The sequence below is a fragment of the Protopterus annectens genome, chromosome 6.part0 (assembly GCF_019279795.1).
Source record: "Protopterus annectens isolate FY-2018-M chromosome 6.part0, PAN1.0, whole genome shotgun sequence".
NCBI lineage: Eukaryota > Metazoa > Chordata > Ceratodontiformes > Protopteridae > Protopterus > Protopterus annectens.
The window spans coordinates 23,039,325-23,051,686 of NC_056737.1; the positions used below are offsets into that span (position 1 = coordinate 23,039,325).

At 38.8% G+C, this 12,362-nt stretch overlaps 1 protein-coding gene across 2 annotated transcripts in view; it reads left to right on the forward strand.

Moving 5' to 3' along the window:
- AP4S1 (adaptor related protein complex 4 subunit sigma 1) overlaps positions 1-2,969 on the forward strand; it is a 348,287-nt gene extending 345,318 nt beyond the window's left edge. For both annotated transcript variants that reach the window (XM_044073817.1, XM_044073819.1), the window contains exon 6: positions 1,095-2,969. In XM_044073817.1, the coding sequence (XP_043929752.1) occupies positions 1,095-1,223 (129 nt within the window). In that variant the 3' untranslated portion in view covers positions 1,224-2,969. The remainder of the gene's footprint in view (positions 1-1,094) is intronic.
- Positions 2,970-12,362: the final 9,393 nt, after the last annotated feature.

Consider the following 12,362-nt stretch of genomic DNA (forward strand, 5'->3'; position numbering starts at 1 on the left):
AGTTCAGTCTCCACATTCAACAGTGCATCAGAAAAACTTCTCAGAAATTGGGCTTGCTCTACAGGCACAAAAAAATCCCCACAAATGATTCTAAACTCTCTCTTGTACAAGCTTTCCTACTCCCCACACTACTCTGTGCTGCACCTATTCTCACTAACTTCCAATCCAATCTTGTGTCTAAACTAGAATTCACCTGTAATAAAATGAAAGATTTGCTACTAATCAACCCTATCGCTCGCACAACTGTCTATCCTTGAAAAGTCTACAGTGGCTGGAACTCTGCCAGCAACTCGTCTTACCTCAGCTTCACCTGGCTCATTCCATCCTATACAAACACTCATCCTGTCTTTCCCTCTCTACTCTCATTCAACCCTACACTCCCAACCATTCACTCCGAAGCTCTCAGCAACACCTACTGGAAGTTTCTGTGCCCGATTAAAAATATTGGCAAACTCTTCTACAACCACTCTGTGGCAAATGCTTGGAATAAACTGCCACTAGGTGTAAGCTCTATCCCTAAGACTAACTCCTTTAAAATATCCTTAAAAAACAGCCTCCTAAAATCATGGTCATGCTTATGCAATCACTCAGCTTAAACTACCCTCCTCTCCTTTAATGCTACTGCTGCTACTTTCAGACTTCTCCCTCCTTTTCTGTTAACTGCTTTTAAACTCATGCTAATGGGCAGTATTACATACAGCTTTCAGTGCTGTACTCTTGGATATTGTACTCTGAGTTTCTTTCTTGGTTATTTCTTGTGTATATTCTGTATCATCATTTATTTGTTCACCTTGTAGTACATGCTTGTAATTTTTTTTAATCCTGTTTAACTTGGTCATTGTACTTAATGTATATAACTCTTACACTGTTATTTTTGACATATTTTATGATTGTATGCAACTTTTCTACTTGTAAAACTGGAGCTTTTCTCCTTGGGCCTCTGCTGAAAAAGGGCTGCTGCCCAGTCGGACTAACCCAGCTAACAAATGTCAAATAAATAACTCTGCACCCTTCTTGACCTTCAAATACAGGATAATTACTTTACAATTGTATTTCAGTGATTCTCATTAAATTCCTTAATATTGAAAATCCAGATAATGTTTAATTTGGAAAAAGTACATATCATATTGGATGAAATTATTTTGAATGGCTGCATTGTGGAAACAAACAAAAGTCGAATCCTTGCACCTCTTCTTGCCCTTGACCGTATGGCAGAATGCTGAAACAGAAGATGAAAGCAAATGAAGTGCTCCATGTTGAAGGAAATACCACGTACAGACTATTTACTTGCTGACTTTTACAGTAAAATTGTTTTTCATCAACTTTATTTTTTTTAAACTGAGAAACAACAGTTTTCCTGATACAATTTTTACAAGGATTCCATTAATTTTGCACATTTACAGAGATACATATCACTTGCTCTTATTAAAGAATTTTATGGATAGTATTCTAAAACAAGATGCTGATTTAGTAGTTTTATTTGCTAATGTCACACTCTTGCCTTTGCAATGTATTACGTTTCTCAAAAATATGCTTCACTGACCTTATCTTCAGATATTTATTTTTTTTATGAAATTAACTGTGTTCTAAGTTATCTGTTTGAAAACAGCTGGCAGTAAACATATCTTCAAAAAATGATTACTTTCTGATATTTTTTGCTTATCCATTTAATGGAATTTAGTTAGTTATCCTCCATGTATTTTCTTCTTTTCCATAATATTTTATTAGTATGTAGACAAACCTCATATCAGTGATTTACTTATTAATGATGAACGTCTCTTTGAAAGATTGCTGAATCCTAAGCTGCTGATGGTGGTGTGCTTTTCTAACATTCCAAAAGTAAGCCTATGTTGTATGTGATTTTAAGCATTGTGCCTGTGATCTGCTACCCAGAAATGTCCACTCCCTCCAAAGAACTGTGATAAAAAGTAAGAATCAACATATAAGCACTAAAATGCAGGGTATTATAACAACTCATAATTTCACAAAGGTTATCTATGCTTACAGCTCTCATGATAGGTCCCTTTATGTGCCAAAGACTCTTAGATGCACAGAGGCTTGTATCCTAACTCCAAAAAAATGTATTCATTATTGGTCACAAAGCAGTCCAATGGTAGCTTAACTTAGATAATCATTCAACTTTTTTTAATCAAAGGCAATCTATTCTTGTTAGACGTCCGTAGCAATGAATATTTATTTCTTGTGTTTAGTAAAGAAGATAATATGTATTGTTTCTATTAATGTTCATCATTCCCTCTACCTTAGCAACATTTTGGGTTATCTGACAAGGGAACCCAGCACTGGCCAGCTTTCAAGAGTTCAGGCTCCCCGCCCTCTCTTCCTATAACAGCTGATTAGCTGATCATTTCCTGAAATGAAAGCTTCCAACTGTCACAATGAGTGTTTAGTGTTTTTCTACCATCCAAAGAAAAACAAAAATCCTCTGACTCTTCACAGAATCCAGTGCTGATTTTTCTGGCTTACTGCTAAGATAAGCCCAATTTGAGGACCCCTTCCCTCTCATTTTATCATTAGATTTGTTACTCTTTTTCTACTTTTATGTTTGTTTAAAATATAAACATTTTTTCTGTCAGTGTTCATAGTAATTCCTGTGAGATTTTCTGCTTGTAGCAATGTTTATTTGGCTTCTTTGTTTGACAAAAGCTTGTTTTAACAATTTCTGGAAACTTCCAGTATTTATCTCAGAAGTGCAGTGTGTGTGTGTGTGTGTGTGTGTGTGTGTGTGTATGCTGTCTTTAATGTTAGAACTCAGTTTTATTTATTTTAATCTTTTTACAGAAAAAGATTGCAGAACTTGAATTTTTCAGCATGTATATATTATTTACTGTATGCATCATAATTTTCCTGCAAATTAAGTTACTTGAAAGTAGTGTGAAGATTTTACTTTCTCTGTCAAGAAAATATAGCTTAAATTGATATTAAACATTGTCTTATGGTGGTTTAACATGGTTAACGTGTGTGGAGCTTATTTTTAACACTGGTTTGGCACATTGGTTGCATTGGTGTTTGGACTTTGTGTAACTGAAATTCTTTAATGTTTTCCAATGGTAAAAGAATTCTGAAATCAATTCAAACCGTGTGTGTGTGTGTGTGTGTGTGTGTGTGTGTGTGTGTGTGTGTGTGCGTGTGTGCATGTGCATTTGTGTGTGTGCGTGTGTGTGTGAGAATAGTACAGTTTGGCAGATATTTGTTGCCCCATCTCTCTCTAGTGTAGCTCTGCTGGCCACTATGGTGTGGGTGTTAGACACATCCTCCAGGGCTATTCTAGTACCTGGTGCAGTTATAGGAGACCCAAACACTTTAGGTGCAGAGGTAGTCTGGGGTAAGAGATTCTTTGCCAGACTTAATACTTTGTCACCAGATATTTTATCTAGTAGTAAAGTTCACTAGAAAAAAGAAACAGAAGCTTTGAGGAAGGACACCTTCTTAACAAATTGTTTTCCTGGGATGTTGGATAGATATGGTAAAAAGAATGGCCTTCTTGCCAGAAGATAACATTCTGATTTATCAGGGCATTTTCTTGGATATCTGTCATCTAGATGATGCTTCAGCATGAGAGTTCCTCAAAATTCTAGTCCTCTTGGCATCAGTAATCCTCATAATGCCACTAGCCAGACTACACATGAGAACAATTCAATGGTACTTGAAGAATTGTTAGAATCAGCAACTTCATCCCTTGGATTTACAGAGGATTTGAGAAACAGGAACTGCAGTGGTGATGGGACCAATCGTCTCTGAATCCAGGACACATTTTCTGTCTCTTCAGACCCTAGTCCAATCTGTCCAGATGGACTTCATATTTTGCATAGAGAGCAGTGTCCATGGAAGTTCAAGTGCAAGGTTTGTGGAGTCCTCAGGACACACCAAAGCACATAAACGTAAAAGAGGTGTTGGCAGTGATTCATACCTTAAAAGTTCTTCAACACTTATGGACTCAGGATCCTCTTCTGGTGGTCACAGACAACACTACTGTGTTATGGTACTTGAACAAGGAAATGGTACAAGGTCATAGCCTCTCTGCTAGTTAGCAATGATGGCTTGGGAGCTGGCTCTTCAGCATTCTGTGACTCTGCGGGTCTCATACATTCCAGTCCTGAATATCCTGGTTAGTCTCCTCCAGTGGTTCATTACTTGGAAGACTGTTTTACTCATTCTGACATCTGCAAGGAGAATGTCTGAGTTGCAAGCTCTCATCATGGACCAACTATATCTGATTTTTTCACAAGGACAGGGTTGTGTTATGCATGAATCCATCATTTATGCCTAAAGTTGTTTCTGAATTTATCTTGAATCAAGTCAACAATCTCCCAGAGTTCTATCCTGATTAAAAAAAAAAAAAAACAATGGGGAAAAGATTCTACATACCTTGAATGAACACAGGCAGCTCAGCTGCTACCATGATGGAATATAGCCCTTTAAGAATGCTGAACAGCTTTTTGTCTCCTATATGGGGGCTAAGAAAGGTCAACTTGTCTTGAAGCAAACTACTGCATGATAGTTGTCTTCTGGGTATTGTTTTCTGTTAGTCTCGTCATGGTCAATCTCTTCTAGGCAGGGTTAAGGCTCCTTCAACTAGGGCCTTATACTCTTTGATTACAAATTGGGAAGGGTTGGATTGTAGAAAGATTGTAGAGACAGAAACCTGGTCCTTAGTTTATAGTGCTGTGTGAAGGGATGAACAAATTCCATTTCAAGATCCAGAGCAGGCTTTGCTAGGACCTTTCTTCAGGGCTCCTGTATCCTTATCCTTCTACCCTCCAGGAAGGGTAAGTTTTGGAAATATATCCAAAATACCACTGAGGCAGCGAGAATGCTGAACAGTACAGTTGCTAAGTCCTATTTACCTATAATGCATCTATGGTATATCGTTGAATGGCCACATTGTCAAACATATAATCTTCTCAATAATGCAGGCTGTCAAACCATTCTAACTGATATTGCATTATGCTGGGGATCAGGAAATTTGCCGTTTTCCCCACTGTAGTGCAGTCTCAGAGTTGGTATGTATAATTAGTGAGGGGAGTCGACATTTGACAAGTTGACTGTTCGACAATATAACATAGACCCATCTGTAACATGTATGCATGAACTAAATTGTTAATTGCTGGTCAAACACTACTTGACAAATACTGCCAGATATATGTTAGCATTGGCCTGTTGTCTTCTATTGCTACTCTGTGGTTCTTCAGTACTTGCAAAAACAATAACTTCACTTCTAAAACTAAGCTGGCAGCCTGCTAAGTAGCAACATTTGCAGTCCGTTATCTGTATAAAACTCATCACTGCCTGGCATTAAAACAGCTAATTTGGCTAAAACATTCTAGCCATCTTAGCTGCTCACAATTAATCGCACACACACAACCTCTTTCACCCTCCAAGTAAATGCCTAGCACTACAAAATGCTCTACTGTACTGTCATCCAACTAGAGACCTCCACTCCAGTCGTAGTTCCAGAACAGATCCTTGTGGTACATTCATGTTATTTCCACAACTCCCCAAGCACACTTTAACTGAACATAAACTGTTAGGTAAGTAAACCTTAATCAAATTAAATACAGATTTGTGACTTTTAAAATTCAACAGATACTTTAGTTACTCATGATGTTGCATAGAATCAAATGACTTTAACAGATCTAATTGTAGAAGCCCAGCGCCATGGCACACAGGGTTGAAATCCTGAATATAATCCATATGACCCGAGTTTTACTAATACCACTGATGCTGGAGGAGGATGAGAGTGAGCAGTGGATGTCTGCTCATGTATCCAATGGAAAGGAAGTAGCTAGCCTATTACTGTATTGACACGTAGGGGAGATTTGCTTTATTACCAGTGCACATCATAGGCCAGCAGCAATATAGCTGTGCTGGGGGCATGTTCACCTAACAGTACATGATTGGGTATGGATGGTAGTAAGCATATAATGAAGGTTGGTAGTGTGAGCTGCACCCATCAGCTGCTATAGGGACTGGGGGTTATGCTAGATTTTAAAAGCCCCCGCTATCTTCCTGATTGAAGATCCACCATACTCAGCTCTCAACCTGTATGATAATGAATCAGCCATTTAGCTCTTACCCTATGGGAGATATTAAATGTCTAATTATTCATTGGAAGGCTAATAGCTTGTAGGTAATGAAAAGAAAAAGAATATACTGAAAAATTCTAATTGTATAACATTCACCAGTACATCCGGATGTAGAGGATCTGTTCCATTGTTATAGAAGGTGATGCCCTTGGTGGCAGAAGTCTTGCAGGAGAAGGAACTTCATATCTTCCCCTTCTTGGACATCTGACTCCTGCCAAGGCCCCCTTAAAAGACTTGCTGGTAGTGTCCATGGAGGAGATTTCCCAATGGTTGCAGTTTGTGTATAAGCTGGGAGAAGTCCTGCCTGTCTTCATCTCAGAGGAGTGCCTTCATCAGCACTAAGCTGGGCACTACCTAGTGTCAGTCATACCTGGAAGAGGTAGTTATGTCTGCTGTGGTAAAGTACAGAGGAGGGCTAGACATTGATCTTGATATGCCTTCTAAAAATGCTGCCTTAGATGGCAGTTATGAACTTCACAGGGCCTTCCCAACACCCAAGGATAGTGGTGTTGCATTGGACAGAGAGTCACCATACACTTTTTCTAGTATGAGACCTTGTTGCCAGGACCTGGAATGGAAGTGAGTTTCCACTTATCTCAGTGGTAGTATTCCCATTCTGAATCCAAACCCATTGCTCGTCCTGATGGCAATGCTTTTCTGACATAGCAGGGAGCTCACCTTGGCCCATTTAATGGTTTAGGGAAATGGTTTCCTTCTGGAGAAGGGAACTGAACATGTAAATAATTCAAGCTCTGAGCAGTTCTCAATGACATATTGGCTTTAGAGGACAAGCCGAATCTGCAGTGTCTCCTGATCTGAATTGTCAAGCAGTCTATTGTGTGGTGTCAGGTCAGGTACAGAATATATTTTTATTTATTTATTTATTTATTTATTTATTTTACATTTGTTGACCGGGCTAGTCTGGCTGGATACATGTCCATTTTCAGCAGAGGCCCGAGGAGAAAAGCTCCACTATAAACTAAGTAAATTACAATTAGATAAAAATCTACTATTCTAAGATATAGCTACAATCAGAGAAATAGAAAAACATAGGATTGAAAGGATAAATTCAAAGAAAATCAAGTTTACAATATGCAGATAATTAAATATCACACAATTGTGCAAAATGTACATACTTAAAAACTCAACAGTAAAAGGAATAGAACTAATGTAGTGCAGAGATGAAAAAGAGTGGAGAAGACACAGTAAGAGAAACAGGTTAGTCAGGTGTACTGCAGGAGCAAAGCCAATGATTTTGGAAGTATTGTTTAATTTTCTGTTTGAAAAGTGGCAAGGATGTAGTCAGAGTTATGTCACATGGTAAGAGATTCCAACTTCTACCTATTGTGCTACTGAAAAGGGAATCACCTGCTGTGGTGTTTGCCTTTATAGATTTTGTCATGAGTTTACTAGATGAGCGAAGTGAGTTAAGATTGTTGTAAGGGATTAGAAGTTGTGAGAGTATAGGGGTATTGTCAGGTTGGTGTAGTATATTGTGGGCAATAGTGAGTTGAGGAATTATAATGTGGTTTTGAACTTCAAGCCAGCCTAGTTGTTTTAGGTTTATACAATGATGGGTCCTAAAGGGGTTACTAGTGGCGAAGCAAGCTATATTGTTTTAGCAAGTAGCAAGTTTGTTTAGATTGGTTTTCTTTAGGTTTGTATAAATTGGGGAAGCGTAAAGGAGGGTAGATAGAAGGTGAGATTGTGCAATCTTGGTTCTAGTTGTTGGGGTTAGGAAAGGTTTGATATGATATAGGGAACCTATTTTTCTGTTAACTAACCTGATGTTGTTGTTAATGTGCTGGTCGAAGGAGAGATTATTGTCAATGGTTATTCCTAAAAGTTTTGTAGTTGGATCAGGAGAGATGATAGTACCATTATTAGAGTAAATGGAGAAATTTAAGGGGGGAGACCGAGTGGTGGGGGTGAAGAGGAGTAGTTTTGTTTTTTTGGCATTTAATAGGCGAAAACGTCTAGAAAACCAAGTTTCTACAGTATTAAAGGTAGTTTGGGACAGTGAGATCAGCTCAGTAGAGGAAGGTGCTGAGCAGATAAGGGTAGAATCATCTGCGTATTGTATGCAGGTTGCTTGTGGGATTGAAGTCTGAAGATCATTGATAAAAAGGGAGAACAGGAGTGGACCAAGAATGGAGCCCTGGGGAACTCCGATGGAAATGGGTAAGAGTGATGAGATATGGTTATCCCATATTACGGCTTGCTGTCTGTTGTTAAGATAAGATCTAAACCAATTAATGGCGAGTTTATCACAAGAGAGAGATTCAAGAATGTTTAGTAGGAGAGAGTGGTTGACCATGTCGAAAGCTTTAGAGAGATCAATGAAAAGAGCGGAAGAGAGTGTATTGTTGTTTCGATTTTTGTTGATAGTATCTACAAAGGAAAGAAGGGCAGTTGTGGTACTGTGGTGAGGTCTAAAGCCATGCTGACAGGTTGCAACTATATTGTGAAGAGAGAGATAGTGAACAAGTTGCTGATGAATACATTTTTCCATGATTTTTGCAAGGGGTGAGAGAAGGGCAATTGGTCTAAAATTGGAGAGGTCAAGGGAGTTACCACCTTTATGAAGTGGGATTATATAGGAGACTTTCCAGATGTCAGGGATAGTTCCCTCTAGGATAGTTCTGTTTATAAGTAAGGATATACGATATGCAATTTCTTTGGCAGCTTTCTGGAGGAAGAGAGAAGGGAGCTTGTCAGCAGAAGGGGTGCAAGGTTTCAGTTTGAGAATGAGTTTGTAGATGAAAGAAGTAGATATAGGTTTTAGAGAGAAGTTGTAGGAGGAGTTAGCTATATTAGATGGAATATTAGGGTTATTGGTGTTCATTTGTTTCGCTAGGGATTGGATAGTTTCAGAGAAAAAAGAGTTGAAAGCATTAGCAGTCTGGAGAGGGGTTTCAGCGTTAGCATTAAGAGGGGAAGGAGTTTTTGCAATTCCTGGGGAAAGTAGTCTGTTTACTGATGACCAGAATTGTTTGGCATTGTTATGATGGGTGTCTTGAAGTTTACAGTAGAAATGTTTCTTGTCAGAGATTATTGATTTCTTAGCCTGATTTCTGAGCTGGCGGAAATGAACTAAATCAGGGTTTTGTTTAAGGCATCTCCATTTTGTCCATGCTTTGTTTCTAGTATGAATAAGTTTTTTAGTATTGTTGGTAAGCCATGGGGCTGTTTTTGTCTTTACTCTAATAGAACGTTCTGGAGCATGTGTATTCAGTATGGATAAGAAGGTAGTGTTAAAGACTGAGACTGCCTCCTGTAGGGGAAGTGATTTTAAGCAATTCCAATTACATGCTCTCAGTTCGGCTTGAAAATGTTCTAAATTAAAATGTTTGGTAGAACGAATTAGCCTTGTATTTGGAAGGTTTGTACATTCTGATTTTTGTCTGGTAATGTAGGTTAGGGAGTGGTCGCTGATATCGTCTGGCATAGTACCTACTTTATACTTTTTGTTGACTTTATTTGTGAGTATCCAGTCTAAAGTACTCTCTTTCTTATTGGGCTTATTGACTCTTGTAGTTGAGGTAATAGTTTGGGAAAAAACATGTAGGTTAATATGAGAGGAGGGATTGTCAGCATTGATTGTGTTCCAATCAATGTTAACATCGCCTAGGATTATGGTTTCTTGGGGGTAGGTGGTAGAAACCCAACTAAGATAGACTTCTAATATTGGAATGTTGTTACCTGGGGGAAGATACAAGCAAATAATGTAAATTGCTTTTTTGGCATTAAGTTGTAGTTTAATAATGATGGCTTCTATTTTGCTATCTTGGTTTGGATATGCTGGTTGAGTAGAGATGTTAAGTTGATTTTTGAAAAGTATTGCTACTCCACCACCCTTACGTTTTAAGCGGTCTTGTCTTACTATGTTATAACCTTGGGGTATAATCTCTGAGTCCTTTGTGCCTGGGTTTAGCCAGGTTTCAGAGAGGCAGAGAATATCAAAAGAGTGGATATCTAAGAGGGCATGGATGAAGGGTATTTTCTTATTTATGCTTTGAATGTTAAGGTGTCCTATGAGGAAGTTATTATTGAGGTTAGGTGAGCAGTTTTGAGGAGGAGGTGAGATAGGGCCAGGGTTGGGGTGGATGTCACCATCTTGTAGTGTTGGATTAGCTGGTTTAGTGGAATATTTGCTATTTAGAAATGTTAGAGGTTTTATTTTTTTGTCTGATTGTAGTAGGTAGGTAAGGTGATGTAATCTATGGAATTTAGATAGATGATAGCTTGGGGTGGAAGTAACATTGGAGTAAGATGTAAAAGTGAGTATAGTAGAAGTGTGTTTATGTGAGGAGTTATGAAAGTTGTTAAGTGAGATTTCAAAGAAAGTGAGATGGTAAGTTGAGAGAAGGGTGATCAAAAGTAAGAATGAGAGTGTAGGCATAGTTGGTGGGAAGGGAGTCATTATTATGTAGTCTGAGAAAAGAGGAGGAAAGAGAACTGTTCAAGGAAGAGAGAGTGAGTGTGTTGAACAAGAGGGGGAAAGTATGTCCGTTTAAGAGTATTGGAGGGTAAGTATTGGATTCTGAAAGGAGTAAGGAATGATTTGAGTAGAGAGGACTGAGGAGGGATAAGGAGAGAAGTAAGAAAAATGGAGATAGGTAATATAAGACTTAAGGTAATAGGGTAAAGAAAGAGAAAGTGGGAGTGGAAGGCGTGTGTTAAGGTTTGGTAGCAATTTGGCGGGAAGGAGAGGGATAGGATGGGAGGGATAGGGGTGTGGCTTTTGAGGTATAAGAGTAGGACCCCTGGGGGTGGGTGGGAATTGGGGGTAGGGAGAGGAGCGGAGTGAGCCCGCAGGGCGAACGGAGCAGGTCACAGCCACTAAGGAGAGATGAGGAAGGAGACAATCAGCTAAAATAGGTAAGGAAGGTGGGATAAGAATGAAGACAAGTAGAAGGGGTAGGAAAGAGGCCAGAGAGCACCAGAGATAAAAAAGTGACTGGTAAGAGGAGGTTAGCGAAGAAACATACAGTGGGAGCAGTATAGAAGAGGGTAAAGTGTAGCAGAAGGGGAGGTTACTGAGTACAAGAGTAAAGCTAAGAGGGAGTTTGGTGGATAGTAAGGTAAAGGTAGAGGTTAACTGGAGGAATGGAAAGGTAAAGGTAGAGGTTAAAAGGAGGAATAGAAAAAATCCAGATCCTAGCTATGTCGCCTGACAAGGGCTGGTTAGAGCTATACAGTGCAGGAGAAAGGGAGCCAAGGTGGGAGTGGATCACCTACAGTAAAGTGTAAGTAAGCAGGAGGGAGAGGGGGGAAAGGTAAGTAGGACAGTAGAGAGGTAGAGGGAGATAAAAATAAGGCTAAGAGAGAACAGTTTACACTAGGAGAGGGAGGGCTAATAAAGGGAGGTGGGAGGTACTGGCTGCTGGAGACTAAGGCACAGGCAATCTAAACAACTCTGAAGGAATACCTGGTTGGAGCCCAGTTATAGCCCAATATAGAATAAACTATGCACATTTCCTGGAAAACAAAAGTTTGAAATTTAATGGCCTTGAAACCTACAGTCTTAAATAGCATGAAAAACAAAACTTGTCTAAAATACATCAAATTAAATGCACTTTTTGCTCTACATATAAAAAAAACAGCTTGTTATAATGGCTAAATCACTGTTACCCCAATATACTGTTGCTTAGGGGAAAAAAGAAGGTATTAAGTCATATATATGGACACAACGTGCGTTACAAATCTCATAATTTAAAGTGTTCTAGAATGTGTAAACTTTGTACGCAACCTCCAGTTTCAGCAAACCTGAAAACAGAACAAGTCATAATCTGCTGTGCTGCCCTAACTGTATATAGTATTAGAAACTTCTCAGATATATGTAATACGTAATCACTTTTTCTGTGAAGAGCTAAATATACAATTAAAATGAAATACAATCAATGTAAAAGACCATCACAGTACAGTAGTGTAGCATTTAAACTAGAGAATTATGATTCAAGGCACAGCATTGGCAAGCCCCAGTGTACTCCCCATTTGGGTAATGTCCGTTTCTCACACTACCTCTAATTATATAATTGTAGTCTGAGATTTCACCATCTCAGAGTAAACACAAGCTCTCTGTCAAGAGCAAAATGTTATATCTGCCATTACTATAAGGTAGTGTGGCCTGAGGATCAGAATAAATACGAGTATAGGGGAAGGCTCTCCATATTAGAGATACAGGGATTTGCTTCCTGGTAACTTTTTGTAACATAAATTACTATTAGTTTTGGATGGGAATTTGAATACTGCAGT